The sequence below is a fragment of the Ipomoea triloba genome, chromosome 4 (genome assembly GCF_003576645.1).
Source record: "Ipomoea triloba cultivar NCNSP0323 chromosome 4, ASM357664v1".
NCBI classification, from domain to species: Eukaryota; Viridiplantae; Streptophyta; class Magnoliopsida; order Solanales; family Convolvulaceae; genus Ipomoea; species Ipomoea triloba.
The window spans coordinates 3,131,077-3,152,894 of NC_044919.1; the positions used below are offsets into that span (position 1 = coordinate 3,131,077).

A 21,818-nucleotide genomic window follows, 5' to 3' on the forward strand; every position below is an offset into this window, starting at 1 on the left:
GGTGGTGGGGGTGATGGGGTGGTGGCCGCGGCGAGGGGTGATTGGCTTCTCCACTGCTGCAAACGGAAAATGACTTCCCCCCAAAAAAGAGGAAGTCATTTTCCGGAAAATCTCATATATTTTTCATTAACGACACCCCTATTTTTCGTTGACTTCCATTTTACTCCTCTAGCCTAACACTGAAAACCAGGAAAATGTTTCCAAACACACCATTAGTTGTTTTTTTTTAGACATTAAAGATCGTTTGTGAATGTTGTCCAACGAGATTATCTCTTTTGTTAAGTGTCCAGCAAATATGTGTTTGGCATCGACCGGGTTTGTCGAGTTCAGCCCTACTCGATTCGAGACGTGGCGTTGTGGCTTACAATTGAGGGATGCGGTTAAGTGGTTAATGTCCACCTACTTATCACTAATTGGTTTTAAGTAGGATATGATAAACAGATATCCAAGGAATTCTATGGTTAAGCGTGCTTGACTTCACAGCAGTCACGGATGGGTGACCCCTTGGAAAGTAAGCATAGTGCAGCGCTGAGAGCTATCAAATTGGTATCAGAGCCAAGGTCACGGGTTCGAATCGATGTCGAGGCGAAAGCCGAGGGCTTGGTGATCAAAGGTTGCGACATGTGCTGTGAGGGGATTGTTGGGCGTCGGCCAGGTTTGCCGAGTTTAACCCCTGCTTGATTCGAGACGTGGCGTAGTGGCTTACCATTGAGGGATGTGGTTATGTATGGCGACCAGATAGCCAATGAGCTTTATGGTTAAGTGTGCTTAAATTTCCAACATCCATGGGATGGGATTACCCCTTGGGAAATAAGCATAGTGCACCGCTAGATTTATCAATCTGGTAGCCCATAATCTTGCTCGGGCGTCTATTTTTATGTCAGGGTGTAAGGACTAAGGAGTGGTTCGATAACCCTCCTTTTTGTTTTTGGTAATGTTTTGTTGAAGATTTAATATAGGCAAAAACTTGTGTAAAATCGGTCGGGTCAACGTGAAAATGCGATACTTATACAGACAAATGTCATACTTATATGCTCAAATGTATTACTAATCAGGAATAAAATTTTGGTTACTTATAATGGTAAATGTAATACTTTGGGAAAATGTAATGCTTTTATATTTCGATTTAAAAGTATTAGATTTTTCCTTATAAGTAAGGGGGATATTACATATTATGGAAAATGTAATACTTCTGATGGAAAATAAATACTTTTGCATCAAAATGAAAAATTATTGCTATCATTTTTTTTAGAAGTACTACATTTTTTCTTATAAGTGACAAAAAATTTATTCGTAATTAGTATTACATTTGAGCATATATAAGTATGGTATTTGTGCATATAAATATAACATTTGCATATTGATTTAATTCAACCCAATCTGTCTCACAAATAAGAATCAGTGAGACTGTCTCGTACAAGTGTGACCCTTTAATATGATGATTAATGATAGTAGTGGTTTTTCTTGTATTAAAAAATAAAAAGCCAGTTGGGTAAAAAGCATTTCATGAAATAACCGGTGACGTGGAAAGGTTGGAATGCTTCACTTTAACTTTCAAAGGGAGGTTGACTAAAACAGGTTGACTAACGTGCGCTCCAATGCGCATTAAATCATTTCCAGCCAATGCCATTTGTCTATTTGACACCCATGTGGGCCCCGCTGCAACTTGCGTATTCAAATCCCCTTCTCACCTTCCTGATAAATCTTCGTTGACTAACCTGCCCCTTCTCTCTCTCTCTCTCTCTCCGCATACTCTCTTTTACGGTATATTCACCGAAACGTCGTCGCCGGAAAGCGTCGCACCAGAGAATATTTTCTGGCAAAGGATCGACGACTTCTCTATCTCTCTCCGGTGCTGTCCTGCGGTAAACTTCTCAACTGGGCCTTCAAACTTGAACCCTTTCATTTTTTTTTTTTTTTTGTTTTTTTTTTTGGGAAATAGATGGTTTCCGCATGTCATCTGTATGTTTCGTTATTTGATTTGTTGTTGTTGTACTTTAATTAGCCAGGTTGTGGAGTTTCATCGAGATCTGTTATCGACGTTGATGATGTTGTAATGGAAATGTTTGTTTTAGTTAGAAATTAGGGTTTTGCTTTGTTCGGCCTCATTCCCGTTTACTTGGCTAGCCGGGAGCGTTATTTGTAACTCCGTATAATTTTGTAGTACTTGAGCTGTGGTTGGAGTGAAGATTTGGGGAAGTTCGGGCTTGAAGATTTCTCCTTTACTTTGTATGTAAATTGAACAGGGAGGTGCTGAGATCAGTAGTTCTTCCTTGGTTCAGGATTGGTTCCAAATCCGGTTTGTTGTGCTTAAAGGGGAAAGATTTTGACTTGGCTGCAGTTTGTTGGATGATCTCTTCTGATATATAGTAATTTATATATTTTATTACAAATTAAAGATGAAGAGGTTGAGGTCGAGTGATGATCTTGACTCATATGGAGAAAAGAGTGTGTCAAAAGATTGGGGAAGGAGGGAGGAGGATCCCAGCTTGCATCGTTCCTCATCACACAGGAGTTTTTATTACAAGTCTGAGGGTGGGAGAAAGGTCTTGTCTTCTTCATCATCTAGGTATGATCGGTCAGATGATGACAGAGATAGTTTGAGATCTGTTAGGAAGCGGCCAGATTATGATGCAGACAATTATGATAGACGGAAGAGCTATGAACGGTACAACTATGGAAATGAGCGAGGGATCCTGAGCTCTTCCCCAAGGGGAGGGTATAGTGCAGATCGGATTCATCGGTCTGAAAGCTTTTCTGCAACACGTAGGGAAATTCCAAAGGGATTTAGATCAGAAAGGGATAGGTCTCGGCGAGAGGGGAGTGTGTCATCCTGGCGCAGGATTGGTGCTGGAAAAGATGGTGAAGAAGTTTCGAAATGTGGTGGTGAGTTAGTTAGAGTAACTAAGGCAGAATCAGATGATGTTGTAAAGGCAAAGTCTCCATCGGGGATGAGAGATGCTAAATCACCAGCTTGGTCAAAGGACTCTGGGAGTGAACAATCAAGGAGTGTAGAAATTAAGAGAGCTGAAGAATTACAAGTAAATAGTAGTGGCCAGAGCAGTGAAATGGAAGAGGGAGAACTACAACCAGATCCTCATCCATTACCTGCCACAGAGACTGCAGATAAAAATGAAATGGCTGCTGGGTTGAACTCATCAACGAAGGAGCCTGACAATGAGCATCAGGTGCAGGGTAAAGAATTAGAGGATGGAAAAAATTCATTGCTTGCAGAAAAGGTTGGGTCTAATAAAGTTTGTCATGCAGAGGTTGAATCTGAGGATAGGCATTCAGAAAATGCTCGTTGTGTGTTGAAGGAACCTACCGATTTACCTGATGACCAGAGTGCTTCTATGGGGACAGCTGGAATTGGAGATAGAACTGTGAAAGAAATAGATAGAAGTGACAAGGGTGAGAAGAATCATGAGGAAAGTAACTGTTTTCAGCAAGAAGTTAAGAACATGGGTTCAGAGAAGTCTCCACCTTCAAGAAAATCAGGTGAAATGAAGGGTATCAATCTTGAAGCAATGGTAGATGATGCCAAGTTATCTCAGGTAGACAGGGGGCTCACCAAGGAAACTGGAGCCAGTGAAGCTGTTTTGTCTGTTGCGCATGAGGATGCAATCCAAGCTGTCAAGGACAAGGGCAAAAGTGTGACTATTTCACCCTATACGATCACAAATTTGACAGAAGATGCATTGAGGTTTGAAAGTGAATCGAAGGGAATTGCATCTTCTAGGGACTTTGATATGGAACTACCTAGTGCCAGGGGTCTTGATTTGTTCTCATCTGGTCCTGTCAAAAAACCTGAGAAAACAGATCTTGGCACTTGCAAGCCCAAAGATGAGAAGCTAGGTCTCGAACCTCTTGATCTTTCTCTTAGTTTGCCAAATGTATTATTGCCTATTGGTGCAAAAAATGCTGTAGAGCCTCCTGGATCTCCAAGTCAAGCAAGGAGCTTTCAATCCTATGACAGCACATTTCGAACAAACTCTGATGGGTTTACAATGTCTATGTCCTTTTCAGGATCACAGCACTTTACACACAATCCTAGCTGTTCTTTAACACACAATTCAGTTGATTATGAGCAATCTGTTAAAAGTAGACCCTTATTTCAAGGTGTAGATTGGCAAAATCTTGCTTCAAATGAGCAGAAGAATACTGAAGTTCCAATATCTACCATTTTATCAAATGGCGTTGGTTTTCATTGGCAGTCCCAATCTTCTCAAGGAAATTCTACTGGTCAAGCTGTGGCTAAGCATCTCAATGTTCTAGAGGGAAAGTCAAGGATGCCTGTTGTACTGGATCAACAAATGAGTTTTAATAGACAGTTACCCGGTACACAATCTCGTTATTCGAATGGTGCCAGATCACCTCCACGGAGTGTTGGTTCTTATGAAACTGGATCAGGCTACACTAAGGACAAGAAACATGTCACGAGGGAGAAAGATGACAGTTTATACATATTCAATCATACCGATGGTAAAGAACAGGCATCAACTGTTGCAGCTGACTATATTGAGTCAATTATAACAACTATGGTGTCTGAACCACTTCATGTAACTTCCAGGAGATTTACTGAAATGCCTGGGCAACATCTTGTATCATTGAAAGAGTATGTCAATGATATCATCTCAAATCCAGGTAAGCAGTGGCAGCTTACTGCCCTTCAAAAAGCACTTCAGAAGAGGACAGACACTACCTTGGAGATGCTAGTGAAATTGCACCGGACTCAATTGGAGATATTGGTTTCTCTGAAAACTGGCCTTCAAGAATTTCTACAACAAAATTATGATGTCTCATCTTCTGAGCTGGCTGAGATATTTCTAAACTTGAGATGTAGAAACGTTACATGTCGAAGTCTCCTGCCTGTGGATGATTGTGATTGTAAAATTTGCTCCAAGAAAAATGGTTTCTGCAGTGCTTGCATGTGTCTTGTATGTTCGAAGTTTGACATGGCATCTAACACATGTAGTTGGGTTGGATGTGATGTGTGTCTGCATTGGTGTCATGCAGATTGTGGGCTTCGTGAATCTTATATTAGAAATGGGTGCAGTGCATCTGGAACCCAGGGTACAGTAGAGATGCAGTTTCATTGTGTTGCATGTGACCATCCTTCTGAGATGTTTGGCTTTGTCAAAGAAGTTTTTCTAAACTTTGCCAAGGACTGGACAGCAGAAGCACTTTCTAAGGAACTTGAATATGTGAGAAGAATCTTCTTTGCCAGTGAAGATGTTAGAGGGAAACGCCTACATGAGATTGCTATTCAGATGCTGACAAAGTTGTCAATTAAGGTTGACCTTCAAGAAGTTAAAAATCAGGTTATGCATTTCCTAACTGGTGAGTACTCATTTAACTATCCTCTTTTTTGTTTATAATTTATTATTGCCTACCAAAGTTTTTTGTTTTCTTCACTTATTTTTTGTTTATCATTTATTATTGCCTACCAAAGTTTTTTGTTTTCTTCACTTCTTTTAGCTGATACTTTAAGTGTGGAATGGCCCAGACCTGTGTAATTTTTGTGACTATCTGTCCCCTATTTATAAAATAAGTTACAATTATTCTGTGGAGCTGTAGCAACTTTTTATTAAGCTCATATATAGGTTGTGAGCTGAAAATTTACCTCTTACTACATCATACAGTTGGGCATCTCACACTTGGGACCTACTGTTATGTACATTTCCAGACCTCCTGTGAATGAATACAACTCCCAAATATTACGGAGTAATATACACCATGCATATAATTTTATTCTTGAGCATAAGTATGGATTTTTGAAACCATTTGTTTTTCAATTTTCTGTGTTTGTTCATGAGATTGATAATTGTTTATTTTATTTCCTTGGGTGATATTGCAATTCTCCAGAGGGAAACAAATTGTTTTAATTCAATCCAATGTGCTGTTCTTATAAAAAGGATTCAAGAATGGAAGAGGATTACTGTGGCACTCTTTACTCTGTTTTGCAGCTATTATCTTCCAATTCTTGTAGTTGTCAAGAAACTAAATTCTCTGAGGTTTTCCAGTTTTTTAAGAATCTTATTGTATTTGTTTTTCCTTTAATTTGGAATTTCTTACCACGAGGTGGGGGATAAGATCAGCCTCCCTTAATTTTGACTAAGTTTATCAATAAATTTCCAGTTGTTTCGGGTTTGGATTAAATCTTCATTTGCATCATTTTCTTGAAATTGCAGAAACAGAGTCAGCCAGGTCTGGGAATGTGCCAATTGCCCCAAGAAAGGAGATAGAAACACCAAATCGCGAAGTGAATAATAAAATAGCTGAATCCAGCTATGGACAAGTGTGGTCAAAATGTCTCGGTGCAGAAAAGCTCCCTCAGTTGGAGAAGTCTGCAGGTTTACCATCGAATTTTGAGTGCCATCGGAATGATAAACCCGCAATGAGCTTAGATCTGCAGACAAGTATTCCAAAAGAACCTGTATTTGATGAGCTGGAGAGCATTATCAGAATCAAACAGGCAGAGGCCAAAATGTTTCAGTCCCGTGCTGACGATGCAAGGAGAGAATCCGATGCACTGAAGCGAATTGCAGTTACCAAGAGCGAAAGAATTGAAGAAGAATTCAGCAGCCGAATCACCAAGCTGCGCCTGGCCGAGGCAGAGGAAATGCGCAAACAGAAATGGGATGAGCTGCAGACACTTGAAAGATCCTACCATGACTATTTCAATATGAAGATGAGGATGGAAACAGACATCAAAGATCTTCTGTTAAAAATGGAAGCTACTAGAAGGAACCTGTCAATGTGACTGTGTCTTCCTCCTATTCTTTCCTGGGTAGTGCTGCAGGGCAGGCAGGCAGGCAGGAACTCATTAGGTTTTTATCATGTTTTCAACAGTTGAGAACAGCTAATGATGGGTCACTGATTTGTAGTTGTACTCTAGTTTTCCTTGTTTATGCTGACCAGAATGTACAGACAAGTATGTTATTACCCTGCTATCTTTTTTTAAATTTGAATTGAAACTTCAAAAAAAAAAAAATCATTTCACATAGATCAATAGTACACTTCACAAATAAATGGCACTTCACAAATAAATGCTCATACAGGCATGCATAGTTCAACAGTCCGTCCTGATTTTTAGTTAAAATGAAACACATTTTAATTAATCAATATTGATAGGGAATAGTATACCGCCCTATACATTTGGACTTTTAGTTGATAGGGAATAGTATACCGCCCTATACATTTGGACGTCTATATAAATGGCTAGGCCCTAACCCTTCACTAAAGGGGTCTCTTCTCCTCCACTCTCTCTCTCAAATCTCTCTACAACATTGAATAAGAAATAATAGCTTTTTCAAGCTATTTTCTATGATGATCTCTACTTTTCACATACACATTTCTATACGCGAGATGAATTTAACATCTTCCCACTTAAATAACAAGCCACCAAATTAGGCTGCCTGGTGAAGTCAAAAAATAGACCTCAGTGACCTACTATTAATTCGTAAATAGAAGGATCAGTGTGAAACTATTATAGTGTACCTTACATATTTTGATTTTACTTTATTTTCTACCCATCTACTGTATGAGTATTTCATTTTCTACCATCTACTATCTAAGTCTCAATTGTCAATTGATTGCCTGTGCCAAGTGTTTACCCTTTTCCAATATGATGATATATTAATAAATAGTTTGTGAATCTCAGGAAGAAGATAATGGGAGAAAGAAAAAACGATTCTCCACGTAACCACCAGACACCACAACCTACGACACCATGAGAGATAAAGCTATAAAAGCATACACCACACAAATTCTCTAATCCTTTCCCTTCCGCAAACGGCCAAACCCGCAAGAAAAATATCCAACTTTACGCATATACTCTCCCCCCCAACTTGGATCTTTCTTCTCCTCAGAAACCGCCATGACTACATCTTCAAGTCCAGCAGCAGCCGCCGCCCTCTTCTCTTCAAGAACCCCTTCTCTTCTCATCTCCAACGCCGCCGACCCATCATCCCATCACCTCAGATTCCGAACCCGAACCCGAACCCCTCAAATTCTCTCCGTCAAATGCTCTTCCGATTCCGCCACTGCCGTCGACAATTCCCCCGGCCCCAGCGCCAATTCCCTGAGTTTCGACGAGGATTGCGATGAAACCACCGCTAAGGCGATTGCCAAAATTGGGTCCAAGGTTAGGGTTACGGCTCCTTTGAAGGTTTATCACGTGCCCAAATTGCCCGAGTTCGACTTGACCGGCCAAACCGGGGTTTTCAAACAGTACGCCGCGCTTCACAAGGGGAAGCCGATCTCCGCTAACCTGCCTTACAAGGTGGAGTTCGTGGTGGAGGGTGTGGAGGGCAGGAAGGGCCCCCTCAAATTCTTCGCCCACCTCAGGGAAGATGAGTTTGAATTTCTTGACTGATTTTGTTCTTGATGATGATATGATGCTTCGCATTCTCAGTGGCAGTTGTTGATGATGCTTTCCGTGAAATACTTTGTAATGGAAAATAATTTTTGTAACATGTACTGTGTCTGTTTGTGATTTGTAGATACGAAGTGAAATGCTTACTTGATGAGCTTATACCTCCATCTGTTTGATAAAATGCCTGAGTATTGATTGAAAACCTTCTTCTCTGCAAACTATTGATGAATTTGATTCTTTAACAATGGGGTATGGATAAATGATTTGTATAGTTGGTGCATATTGTTGTAAAATAGTTCCAGATGCACACATTTCTTTGCCTGTCAATTAAATTATAGTACTCCATATCAAGTTTTTCCTGTAAATTGGTTATTAGGAGAGGTAACAGGTTTGGTAGTACTTCTGCTAACATTGGAATGTAAAGGAGCAGTGAGTCTGTTTTTGTAGGAAAATTTGTTTCCATAAGAAACTTACAGGTTTTAAGTCATTGCCCATCGGCTCTAATAGTTTCAATGTATCGATTTTTCTATGTATAATAGTATATCCTACTTGTGTTTGTAGGATCTAGTATTTTATCAGAACTCAGAAGGTTGCATCTGTTTTTTATACGTGTTTGCAATGTTTTCAATTACTAAGAAACTTTGGTCATGCCCGAATTAAGTCGCATTAAACTCTCAAGTCTTGGCAGAGTCATAGCTGATCTTTAGTATTTAGTAAAAGGTGAAAGAATAGTTCACTTTGTGCTCACCGTGTGGCTACCTAAGTTAGAGTCATAGCTTATCTGAATAATTGCTTTCGGGTTTCCATCTGGGGGAGTTTTACATATTTCTGTGATTGCTTGAGCTTGTGCTTGCTACATGTGATAAATTAGTCTCAACTTTTTTACCTGTAGCCTATTTAGATGAAAAAACATTAGTGGTAAGATAGATTGAGAACGAGGTGAAGAAAACTGCTGATGTTTGGATCTCCCGAGCATTATACTATTATGCAGTGTCTAGTGCTTTTGCATAAATTAGAGTGGTTGTTTTGTGTGCATGCTTATAGGCAGTGATGTTTTCTGAAGTGAGGGGCCGATATCTCATGCCAAACATCCTCCCCAATCTATAGTTTGGGGAAGGATCATTTTATGAATTGATTGACTTGTCTATGAGCAATGAGTTGAGGATGTTCTTGGCTTTTATGGGAGATCCTCAAAGCAATGATGTGAATATAAAGAGTGGAGGGTGTTTTTGTGCTGTCATGGAAGATATTTGCAGCAATTCACATTCTTGTCCCTTTGTGGAATATGCATAAAACACAGATGCAGAGGTTTATGGTGAAACTAGGGAAGAATTCACCTGAGTTTCTGAGTGGAGGGTGTTTTTGTGATGTCGATATACAGGAAAACAGTATCCAATCTGCACACCTATTGATTTATTGATGAACATGTCGTATCAGACAATACCAATGCCTAATTTGCACACCTATTGAATGTCTTGTAAGAATGATTTGAATAGCCTTCAAAAGATGAGTTTAGGGAGCTCAGGCACTCATCAGCTCGTCACAGAGGTGAAATTTGAGAAGAAACACTAGGGATTGATCGAGTCTCACCCACAGCATTGTGGGAGGGAGTAACCTTTCAAAGTGAGGGGGCTCCTTGTGCGCAGTAGACAAATGTTTAGTCTCTTTGTATTTAGCTGAGTTACCATAATTTACATCCTCTTAGATGCTGTGTCGAGTCGGGGCTGTTGGGGATTCAACATTTTGGGAAGAAAATTTAATGTTAAATGTTAAACTATTGTGAGCCCACTACCTAACCACTATGCAGGGAGAATTAATTATTATGGTACCTATCTTACAGCATAGAGAGGGTTGGGACAGATAACATCTTAAGTGGGATGTTGACTTGTAAAACAACATGCATTTCGTGTTGGATTGGGATTTCCATTGACTTGGAAAAACTCACCCAAATTGCAAATTGCATTACTATTAATTTAATTTAATTATTTAAACAAGTATGACTTTATCTTAATCACTAGTAAATGATCTGGCATACACTACATACAACTAAGCCAAACTGTACTTAATGTCCATAGTCCATAGAATTCTACAAGCCTATGGTTTAGTCACCATTCACATCTAATATACAAACAGCGATAAAGACTTAATGGCAATTTCCAAAATATTCAAAGTAGAAAAGCTACTCCAAATGGCTAAAACAAAAAGCATTTGACTTGCCTCAGGGCTTACTCACGTGGAAGACCAATTAAAATAAGTCAGGTGCGAAGATTTGAATCTCATTGAGAATCTAGGATTATTGGGGCTAACTAATTAGCGCGTAGAATGTCTCTTATACGTAAAAGTATACATGATTATGTATAATACTTCATCATATAACTAACACTTTTTCGATCAAATTCATCGCACATGATCTAGATAAGAAGTGAAGTCTTCATCTTTTCAGTAGAACTTGACACACATAATTTAGGTCAAGAGTGACATATTTTGTGTGATGTTCGAGCTGTAATTCAGTATGTGGTTTGATGCGAATTTTCCTAGTCCGTAATACCAAAAATAATAATAAATTTTCAATAAAAAATTGAAAATTTGAGAGAAAATGATAATTTTCTATCCTCACATAATGAAAAAGAAAAAGAAAAAAATGGATAATGATTAAGAGGATAATAATAAAAATAATATGTACAAAGAAAAGGATTGAAAAACAGTGGATGGAACATTGTTTGCCTCTCTATTGAAAAAATCCTTATCATATTAACCTTTGAAAGAGATATGAACCCATTAACCAATTCCCATCAGTTTGGCATTAACCTCAAGTACCATAACTGTAGAAATCCTAAACACAAAACTCCGTAACCTACCCACCCTTCTTTCCTCCTTCAATCCAAGACTTCTTCTCTGAAACCCTAAATCTTCTCAGCTTCTACCGACGACCCAGTCAATGGTTTGCCCCCTCTGGTTCCTGATCCACGCCTGAGAAAAAGAGGTACCTTTCTTTCTGGGTTTTGTACGGTTTCTTGAAAATTTTCTGATGATCGTAGTTATCTGGCTTAAAATATCAATCTCTTGATTGCCCTAGAAAAAAACCTCAATTTCGTTATTGATTTGGGAAAAAAAACATTTCTTTTGGACTTTAGTCCAACAACTTTTGATTGCGTCGAATTCTCCTAAAAAATGGGTTCTTTTTATAAAAATACGTCAATCGAGAAATGCAGTGTTGCTATGATTTGAATTATTTTGAGCTTTTTCTTTTGAATTTCTGTCAAAGTGATGCCAGTATATTTCTAATTGACTTCATCTTATGTTTGGTGCCTGAGAATTTTTCTTTTTGTTTCTAATTAATTCCTTACCTATTAAATTGGGGAAATATTTGATGGAATGTACAATGGCTTAGAGTTGTTGATAGGTGCTTTTATGAACATCACATTATTGAGTTGTGATATTAAATATTTTTTAGCTAATCTTTGTCTTATTCATGAAAATGCTGATCTTATAATAACTTAGCATGGATTAGTTGAAGAATAGGGGATAGCTTCTTCCTTTTTGGCTGTATTTAAGACTATAGATAATTATTTGTTTTCCAGAACTGCTATTTGTTTTTATAGTTATTGTGAATTGTTTACTTATGCAGTACATCTTTGTACAATTTGAAGTGCAGCATCTTATATCAGACTTGGTCTCGGGGAACCGGATAAAAGGGGCAGCCCAACATTTCATATGCAGCAGTTCTTAAAAACTGATTCATAGGAGAATTTGTTGGATGCAGATTCTGGCTAATTGATTAGGATAGTTATATAAATTAGTTAACTAGAGAGCTGTATGTTACATCAATCATTAGTTTGGTTGGCTATCTTTAAGGATCTTTAATTCCCACCGCAATTTAGTGATGCACTTACGAGCATAATGGAACTGAGACTCTGGCATTTTATCTTAATTTTTCTATTTGTATCTGTGTTGAGTGGCCACGTCACCACAGAGTCTGAAAATGGAACTAAACAAAAAGTAACTGCTCCACTGAGGAATTCCGGAAGTAACATAATAGATGGGTCTGGTAAAGAGTATGCCTTTACTTCTGATGGTGTTACTAATGGAAATGGTGACTTGAGGGGCGGAAACAATAGGGTTTCAGTCTCTACAGTTGCGTTTTTCACACTTGCTATGGCTGCTGCTACTGGTTTGGGTGCAGTACCATTCTTCTTTGTTGACCTTGATCCCCAGTGGTCTGGAATATGCAATGGAATGGCTGGTGGAGTTATGTTAGCAGCAAGCTTTGACCTTATACAGGAAGGACAAGACCATGGTAGTGGCAGTTGGGTTGTATTTGGGATTTTAGCCGGTGGAATTTTCATTTCACTTTGTAAAAAGGTAACTTCTCTTGAACTCTATTTCTTCTCTCTGCAAAAAGGCATCGATATTTTTGAAACATTGCATGATTTTTATTGGTGTCCTTAAAGACAAAGCACTATCACAAGGTTTTATAGTTTCCACTGAATTGATTTGCCATACAATCTTGACGCTGGATATAAATAGAATAAGAATGTCTTTACACTGATATATGTTTTTTCTTTGTCAATATTGATGAACAGTTCCTTGATCATTATGGTGAAGTGAGCATGTTGGACATAAAGGGAGCAGATGCAGCAAAAGCTGTACTCGTCGTTGGAATTATGACTCTTCATTCTTTTGGCGAAGGTGCTGGTGTTGGGGTATCCTTTGCTGGCTCCAAAGGTCTATCTCAAGGTGTATTGGTAACTTTGGCCATTGCTGTGCACAATATTCCCGAAGGCTTGGCTGTGAGCATGGTTCTTGCATCAAAAGGAGTTTCTCCCCACAAGGCGATGCTATGGAGTATAATAACTTCACTGCCACAGGTAAATAAATGAGATTTACACCTATCAATTGGATGGATCTACTTGTATAGCAGGAAGTTGATTGCTAGATATGTCTCCGTTTACATGAATGCTAAGAACTACACCCCTCCCCCACCCCAAAGAAGCTTGTGATTCTATAAGTAATGCACTTTCCTCAAGTACTTCCGATACTGCATCTCTACACCATGGTTTTGCTCCCTAGAGCCAATTCCCTTATTTCAAGACTCAGCTAGAGAAAAGACCATCCCTCATTTTTAGTGGTGTTATACCTCTTGTAAATCGTCAATACTTTGCACTTGTAAATATGGGTTGTTTACTGCTTTTTGTGTTAATGATGATGAACAATGATGCCAAACTACTGCATATGCATAATCTAACTAAGTACAGTTGTTTAGATGGAATGGTGTGACTTATGGCTGCTAAGGAGTTGCACATGATTTTAATTTTACTTCACATTTTAATGCTTATTAGTATATCAACATTCGATCCTATAATTATCCTATTGATGCAGCCTATTGTAGCAGTGCCATCATTTGTATGTGCTGATGCATTTAACAAGTTCCTGCCCTTTGCTACCGGCTTTGCAGCCGGGTGTATGATTTGGATGGTTATGGCGGAGGTCCTTCCCGATGGGTTCAAGGTAGCTTATTTATATCATTCCTTTTGAAAGGACCACGCATTGAAACAAGGATAAAGTAATTATACTTGCAAGTTACATGGGGACAATCTTAAAGGTTTTAGGATGAACTCCTTATAAAATATTATAAAACAGCTTAGGTCACATGGTTTAGAAAGGTTATTTTATAATTGAATAAGGCACGGTTCACTTTTTATTCTTTTGACAAGTGCAATTGGAATGAGAATTATTGAATTGAAGAGAAGCTATTAAGTATAATTCATAAGTTCAAGTAGATTATAGATCATTCACAATCCATATTTGTAAGCTTTCCCAAACGGATAAGTCTCACCCCTTTTATGCGTAATTATTTTGACGGCTGTATGGATTTTGGCTTGCAGGAAGCTTCTCCATCTCATGTAGCATCTGCAGCTACCCTTTCAGTAGCATTTATGGAAGGTTTAAGTACAGTGTTCCAAAACTTTGGCCACAACTACAAGTAAGTTTTCTCTTCCCATCTTTAAAAAAACCTTAGAAAGTGAAAAGGAAAGATGAAAACAGAAGCGCTACTCCCCTGTTTATTCCTTTCTTGGTTTCTCCTCAAGGGTTCTAGTCCAAAACCCACTTTCCTGAATGGAAACTGGCTTATAAGTTAGAAAAACTTTCCTTATTTTTCAAAGTTGGCACAAAAGCAGAGTGATTATCTTTCATTTGTATGTTTACATGGGTTTATGTTTAACTATTAGCTGGGTGAATGTAATATTCCTCATTTAACCGAATCATGTTGTCTTGCAGTTCAGAGGATGCTTCGGGCTTCTTTATTTCTCTACTCTTTGGTCTTGGCCCACTTCTTGGAGGAGTTTCTCTCGTTGCATTTGCTCTTACATTTCGGCTTCAGCACGCTCTCCTAACCGGTGTAGCATCAGGCATTGCCTTTGTCCTGGGTGCTTGGAGGCCATTGCAACTCGTCTTGCAATCAAAGATGGAGTTTTTATCATTAATTTCGCTCCTAGTGACGGGATTTGCATTTGCACATTTTTGTACGTCAAGTGTTTCTAAGCTTGGAAGTCGCAAGAGGACTGCAGCAAATTCATTGACTTCTGTAACCGGCTTACCGATAAGCTCTCTTACCCTTCAGTCAGTTTTGTGCTGTCTCGCTATTGCCCTCCACGCGTTCGCTGAGGGGCTCGCATTAGGGGTTGCTGCGCCCAAAGCGTATGGATTTGGCCGGCACATGGTGCTCCCCGTCTCCCTGCATGGTCTTCCTAGGGGTGCAGCCGTGGCAAGTTGCATTTTTGGAGCAACTGACAGCTGGCACGGGTCCCTCTTAGCAGCTGCGCTCATCGGGTTTGTAGGCCCGTCATCAGCAATCGGAGCCATACTTGCTGGGATCGATTACAGTGGTCTCGACCACATCATGATGCTCGCGTGTGGGGCCCTACTCCCATGCTTTTGGAGCATCGTCAAGAGAGCAGTTAGCCTGGATAAGCAGAAGGGCGTGGCTGGGCTTATAATGGGCGTTTTGTTCGCCAGCGTCTGCCTAACGTTTACCAAGTTGGTTTGCTTGCACACTCCTTACTGCAACTCCGCACCCGAGGCTGTGAGATGATGGACTCGCGACTCTCTCATCCATGTCAGGTATTTTTGACTCTCTTACCGACCTCTATGAACATCATTCTTGAAAATCAGGTAGGCCTATTTAGCGCCTAACTTGAAGAACGAGAGCAACAAAGCTTATAAGACATCTTAAAAAAGAGACAAGACAAGTTGTTCATTTGTACATCATATCTATACGCTGTCTACTCTATTAGATGTATTGTGGATTCTTTTCTCATTCGTGCCATAACAATCTGGAACGAAAACTATCATCTTTGTGTATATGTGAGAACAATCTTCTTCTAGGATTCAATGGTATTTGAGCACAATTTACATTCAACTGTTTGTGATGAATCTGATTTATTGGTCGTTTTAGCCCCGAGGGCGAAAATAAGAACTCACGACAGCTTAGTTTTTATTCTTGTTTAGTCATTGTAGTCCTGAGAATGAAAACGAGAAACCATGATAATATATAGCTCTGAAGGGCAGCGTGTACGGAACTCAAGAACATGCAAAAATTGCTGTGTAGTTGAGTGGTGAGGTGAAAAACATATTCTTCATATTACTCGTATTATAAATCCCTGCACTCACCTGCTTGCTTCTTCATCACAAATCTATCTTCAAAAAGGAAAGAAGAGAAGAATGGGTTCAAGAAAGAATAGGCACCACCTGATTGTTTTTGCAGCCATTCTGGTGCTGGAGATGTGGGCTTGTTGTGACGCCACGGCGCTGGAGATGTGGGCTTGTTGTGACGCCACGGCGCGGTGGCGCTTGGACGACGACGAGGCAATGCTGAAAAGGTATGAGGAGTGGATAGTCGACGACGAGGCAATGCTGAAAAAGGTATGAGGAGTGGATAGTCGAATATGGACGAGTGTATGCAAACCAGACAGAGAAGGTAAAGCGGTTCAATATATTCAAAGAGAATGCGAAATTTATCGACTCTTTCAACCAGGTCGAAAATAAAAATAATACTTTCACTTTGGGAGGAGGAGTCAACGAGTTTGCAGATTTTACTGACGAAGAATTTGCATCCTCTAGAATGGGATGCGCGATGCCATCTCATCACGAGAAAACGCCATTTATGTACAATTACACGGCTATTGTTCCTCCCTGGATAAATTGGGTATTACATGGAGCAGTGACTCGGATAAAAAATCAAAAACAATGTGGTAATTAATACTCATAACAAATTTTAATAATATGTAGGGTCAATCGGGATTTAGCCTACTCGCCAAAAAGTTTCCTACTATTGCTATAAAAATTAAGCTATGGGATGAGTTTAACTAAAATTTTTGACATTTTAAAATTAACATTTAAAATATTTAATTTTGTCAAACTAACACATTTGCTTTATAAATATAAATTTAAAACATCACTTAATCAATCTAAATCTCCAATTTCAAATTCTGGGTACAAAACATTGTGTAACAATTATTTACATTTATATAAAATATATACATAATTTATTAATAATTTAAAATTCTTAAGAAATAAAAATAATTAATATATTTACTCTTATAATATAATACTTATAATAACTAATAAATTTTTTATTTTCATATTACTTGTGAAACATGGAATAGTTTAAGTAGTTTAAAATATCAAGCTAATCGTAAAATTCCCTTGACAATGGAGTTAGTTTGTTTCAAGCTAATTGAGTTAATTTTTAATCTTTAAATTTTAGCGGACCAAAGTATTGATTTCGTGTTTAAATTGACATGGTACTCGTATGGGTAAATTATGGTGTGAATCATAACAAAAAGTATATTTTTAGTATACTAAAAGTATATTATTTGTGTATTGATTTTTGGTCCTAGATTTACAGGTAACAATCCACTTTTAGTCATTCTTTTTCAGAACATTCATTTTTTGTCATAGTATTATTATGACATAACTATTTTTGGTTATCCGTCAACCGTTAAAATATCATTAAATACAAGACTATTTTTGATCATTTTTATCTAAAGTGAGTTAACTGGCTATATTTTTATTTTTAATTTTTTTGAAAAAAAATTCATAATTGAAGATCTAAATGCACTTGTATTTTACAAAATTTAAACGGCTTTGTTGATGCAAGACAAAAAATGGTCATTTCACAATAAAATAATATATTTTTAGTACTCAAATAATATATTTTTTCTAAATACATTGTAGATTATAAACTGTGTAAACCATTGTCCATACAATAATATTGAGTAAGATTAAAAATAACGTTAGTCAAGCTTTGTTAACTAAACCAGATACATAAAATGAGATGGAGGGAGTATTTGATAGTATGATCTACGTAGATCATAGTTCATATACTAATGATGGACTATATTGAATATTAACTCTTTTATTCTGTACATTAAGTTAGTGGGATGGATACTTGCAGGGTCTTGTTGGGCATTTTCTGCGGTGGCGGCGATAGAGGGAGTCTCACAGATAAAAACACGCAGATTAGTCTCTTTGTCGGAGCAACAGCTGCTGGACTGCGAAACCGCCGAGAGCAACGGCCGGCGGGTGGATGTCGGCGGCATTCAAGTACGCGGCCAAGAACGGAGGCCTAACGACGGAGAAGATTTACCCATACACCATGAAACAGGGGACGTGCAACCAGGAAAAGGCGTCCCAAATCTCCGCTAAAATAATCACGGGGTACCAGTTCGTTCCTCGGAACAACGAGGACGAGATTGTTAAGGCGGTGGCGAACCAGCCGATATCGGTGGCCATTGACGCCTTGGGAAAGCCGTTTCGGTTCTATAAAAACGGAGTTTTCAACGACGAAGGGTGTTCCACGAGGACAAACCACGGCGTCACGGTGGTGGGATATGGGGAATTGGCGAAGACTACAGGGCAAAAGTATTGGCTGATAAAGAACTCATGGGGGGCTAAGTGGGGAGATGGTGGATACATAAGGATGGTGAGAAATAATGGAAAGCCCGGAGGGATTTGTGGCATTGCCACAATGGCTTCTTATCCAACTGCAAATCAAATAATCCAATTTAATCAAAATTATTAAATATATATCAAACTCATAATATCTAATTTACTCCTTTTTTTTTTTTTCCTTTTAACTCAACAAATCACTTGTAGAAGCCATGAAAGTCAAGTTAGCACATTGAACAAGTCTTGTGTGAGAGTGTCTTACGTAAGATGTATTACACGTATATATAGCATGATAGCACTGTCTCATACAAAACTTATTCTAGCACATTTGATGGTAAAAAGTGATAGAATCTTAGTCGTCATATATAGTTAACGCTTTTGCCCAACAAACACTCTCGGGTTGCAGGTGCACACAAGAGGCATTTAATTTGAACCTCCATCCATGTATGTGAAATGGAGTCTTTATGCTGTAAAATTTAAATCATTAAAAAGTTAAATCATTTGTACATCATATCTATACGATGTCTACTCTGTTTAGATGTATTGTTTTGGATTTGTGGATTCTTTTCTCTATCGTGCCATAACTCTCTAGAACGAAAACGATCCTCTTTGTGTATATGCGAGCACAATCTTCTTCTAGGATTCAATAATGATATTAAATGTTGCAAAAATCTCACATAGGCACCAATTAATCGGCACCTAGGCGCTAGACGACGGTTGTCTGCCTAACCTATCACCTTAATCGGTGGTCTAAGTGACTGGCCGACTAGGTCGCCTAGCGGCGATATTGTTCCATTATATTTTTTTTGAATGGGTTATTTCACTCTAAATTGTTTTAACTCTTGATTATTTTAAGTTAATAAACTTAATATTTAATATTTAGTATTAAAAGTATTAAATAGTTTATAATTATTAAGTCTAAAATATTCTAGTCTCAAAAATTAAAAAAATTTAAATAAAATTTTTAAAAATAAAACATATACTACACCTAGGTCCGGATTAATTAACATTTAGGTGCCCTAGGACTGGAGCCCCTATGTTTTCAACCATGATGATATTTGAACACAATTTGCATTCAACCACTTGTGTGCACCTTTGCCATGAAAATGATGTCATATGCGTTGGATGAATCTGATTTAGTTCTTGTATTGCCGTTTAGTCGTTTTAGCCCCGAGGATGAAAATAAGAACTCACGCCAGTTTAGTGTTTATTCTCGTTTAGTCATTTTATTCCCAGAGAATGAAAACCATAAACCATGATGGTATATATAGCTCTGAAGGGCAGCATACGTGTACGGAACCACCAAACACCATCAAGAACATGCATAAATTGCTGTGTAGTTGAGTGGTGTGGTGAAAAACATATTCTTCATATTACTCATATTATAAATCCCTGCACTCACCTGCTTGCTTCTTCATCACAAATCTTACTTCAAAAAGGAAAGAAGAGAAGAATGGGTTCAAGAAAGAATAGGCACCACCTGATTGTTTTTGCAGCCATTCTGGTGGTGCTGGAGATGTGGGCTTGTTGCGAAGCCACACTGCGGTGGCGCTTGGATGACGATGATGAGGGAATGGTGAAGAGGTACGAGGAGTGGATAGTTGAATATGGACGGGTGTATGCAAATCAGACAGAAAAGATGGAACGGTTTAGTGTATTCAAAATCAACGCTAAGTATATTGACTCTTTTAATCAGGTTAAAAATCGTACTTTTACCTTAGGGATTAACCAATTCGCGGATTTAAGTAATGAGGAATTTCAACAAAGAATGGGGTGCGAGATGCCACCAACTAATTCCGAAGTAACGCCGTTTAAGTACGAGAACGTGACTGTCCTTCCTCCCACGATGGATTGGCGACAAAGGGGAGCAGTGACTCCCATCAAAAATCAACAACAATGTGGTAATTACTACTCATAACAAATTTTAATACTCTATTTGGATTGTCAAGTTTATCCGGTTGATTTTTTATTGAAGTAATTTTTTTAAAATCCTAACACTAAAAATTAGGCTATTGGACGAACTTAATTTAATCCTAACACTAAATTATATTAAAGATGTTATTTTTAAGGAGTTAATTTCTTTTTTGTCCTAAATTTATAGGTGGCTATTCATTTTTAGTTTTTTTTATTAGAACATTCACATTTGGTCCTAGTATTATTGTAACATGATCATTTTTTTGTCCTCTATTACTAAAATAGCTTTAATGACGTTAAATACAAAGCTATTTCGGTATTCAATTATGAATTTTTTCAAAAAAATAAACATAAAAATATAACGGGTTCAACTCAATTTGTATAAAAATGATCGAAATGTCTTTGTATTTAACAACATTTCAACGATTTTATTGATGGAGGACAAAAAATGATCATGCCAAAATAATACTAGGACCAAATATGAATATTCTAATAAAAAAGAATTAAAAATGGACCTACACCTATAAATTTAGGACCAAAAATAGAATTAACCATTCTTTTAGTATTTTTACATTTATTAGCCTATCATAAAGCTAATCATCTAACTTAACCGCTCTCCATTTTTCAGCTTCTAGCTTAGGAGTGTAAATGAGCTCAGCGGTTCGCAAAAATTGGCGAGCTCGAGCATCAATTCTTGAGCCCGAGCTCGAGCCAAGCCTTCCTTAACGAGTTCGATCTCGAACCACCCTAGGCTCGAGCTCGGCTCGATTCGTTTACACCCTTATTCTAGCTTATAACTTTTCAACTCTCAGCTACTTTTTCAGCTAAGTTTGTTAATTGCAGGATGTTGTTGGGCATTTTCTGCGGTGGCGGCGATAGAGGGAATCACCATGATAAAAACAAGAAGACTAATCGCCTTATCGGAGCAACAAGTAGTAGACTGCGAGACCGTAAGCCACGGCTGCAACGGGGGGTGGATGCACGAGGCCTTCAAGTACGTGGCCAGGAACCGAGGCGTAACCACGGGAGCCAATTACCCCTACACCATGAGACAGGGGCCCTGCAACCAAGCCAAGGCAGCCCAAGCCGCCGCAAGAATCACGGGCTTCCAATTCGTCCCGCGCAACAACGAGGCGGCGGTCATGCAGGCCGTGGCGAACCAGCCCGTCTCCGTGGCCATCGACGCCATGGGCAGGCCGTTTCAGTTCTACAAAGGCGGACTTTTCAGCATGGGGTGCACGACGAGGACGACCCACGCGGTTACGGCCGTGGGGTATGGGGCGATGGGGGCGCAAAAGTTTTGGCTTTTGAAGAACTCGTGGGGGCTGCAGTGGGGAGAGCAAGGGTATATAAGGATGTTGAAAGATAATGGGCGGCCGGAAGGGATGTGTGGCATTGCCACACAAGCTTGTTATCCAACTGCATAGATAGATTATATTATACAATTGTTGTCTACTCTACTCTAGCTACTTATTATGCTTATTAATTAACTAGTATGATGAAATATCAATTTGATGCTTGTAATACAGATCATCATCAAAATTGCTTTGCTCCAGTAAACATAAGTATATCGTCC

General features: G+C 38.6%; 4 protein-coding genes and 1 pseudogene across 7 annotated transcripts; all 5 read left to right on the plus strand.

Moving 5' to 3' along the window:
• The first annotated feature begins 1,699 nt into the window (after positions 1 to 1,699).
• LOC116016557 (protein OBERON 4) lies at positions 1,700 to 7,006 on the plus strand. Of its 2 annotated transcripts, none has more exons than XM_031256881.1 (3): positions 1,700 to 1,865; positions 2,006 to 5,340; positions 6,192 to 7,006. In XM_031256881.1, exons 2-3 carry the CDS (start codon positions 2,400 to 2,402, stop codon positions 6,761 to 6,763), a joined length of 3,513 nt encoding a protein of 1,170 aa, XP_031112741.1. In that variant the 5' UTR covers positions 1,700 to 1,865; positions 2,006 to 2,399; the 3' UTR covers positions 6,764 to 7,006. The 2 variants fall into 2 exon arrangements, with proteins under 2 accessions (XP_031112741.1, XP_031112742.1); XM_031256882.1 differs by having other exon boundaries at positions 2,010 to 5,340.
• A 700-nt stretch (positions 7,007 to 7,706) lies between these two features.
• LOC116016558 (ferredoxin-thioredoxin reductase, variable chain-like) lies at positions 7,707 to 8,595 on the plus strand. The gene has a single exon (XM_031256883.1). It carries the CDS (start codon positions 7,880 to 7,882, stop codon positions 8,375 to 8,377), a length of 498 nt encoding a protein of 165 aa, XP_031112743.1. The 5' UTR covers positions 7,707 to 7,879; the 3' UTR covers positions 8,378 to 8,595.
• A 2,520-nt stretch (positions 8,596 to 11,115) lies between these two features.
• On the plus strand, positions 11,116 to 15,797 carry LOC116016482 (putative zinc transporter At3g08650). Of its 3 annotated transcripts, none has more exons than XM_031256763.1 (6): positions 11,116 to 11,360; positions 12,006 to 12,739; positions 12,961 to 13,245; positions 13,757 to 13,885; positions 14,263 to 14,360; positions 14,657 to 15,470. In XM_031256763.1, exons 2-6 carry the CDS (start codon positions 12,278 to 12,280, stop codon positions 15,468 to 15,470), a joined length of 1,788 nt encoding a protein of 595 aa, XP_031112623.1. In that variant the 5' UTR covers positions 11,116 to 11,360; positions 12,006 to 12,277. The 3 variants fall into 3 exon arrangements, with proteins under 3 accessions (XP_031112623.1, XP_031112622.1, XP_031112624.1); XM_031256762.1 differs by having other exon boundaries at positions 12,033 to 12,739; XM_031256764.1 differs by having other exon boundaries at positions 11,117 to 11,360; positions 12,028 to 12,739; positions 14,657 to 15,797.
• Positions 15,798 to 16,099: 302 nt separating this feature from the next.
• Positions 16,100 to 18,496, plus strand: LOC116014738 (annotated as a pseudogene).
• A 1,285-nt stretch (positions 18,497 to 19,781) lies between these two features.
• On the plus strand, positions 19,782 to 21,669 carry LOC116014743 (ervatamin-B-like). Its single transcript, XM_031254689.1, has 2 exons — positions 19,782 to 20,229; positions 21,086 to 21,669. Exons 1-2 carry the CDS (start codon positions 19,782 to 19,784, stop codon positions 21,667 to 21,669), a joined length of 1,032 nt encoding a protein of 343 aa, XP_031110549.1.
• Positions 21,670 to 21,818: the final 149 nt, after the last annotated feature.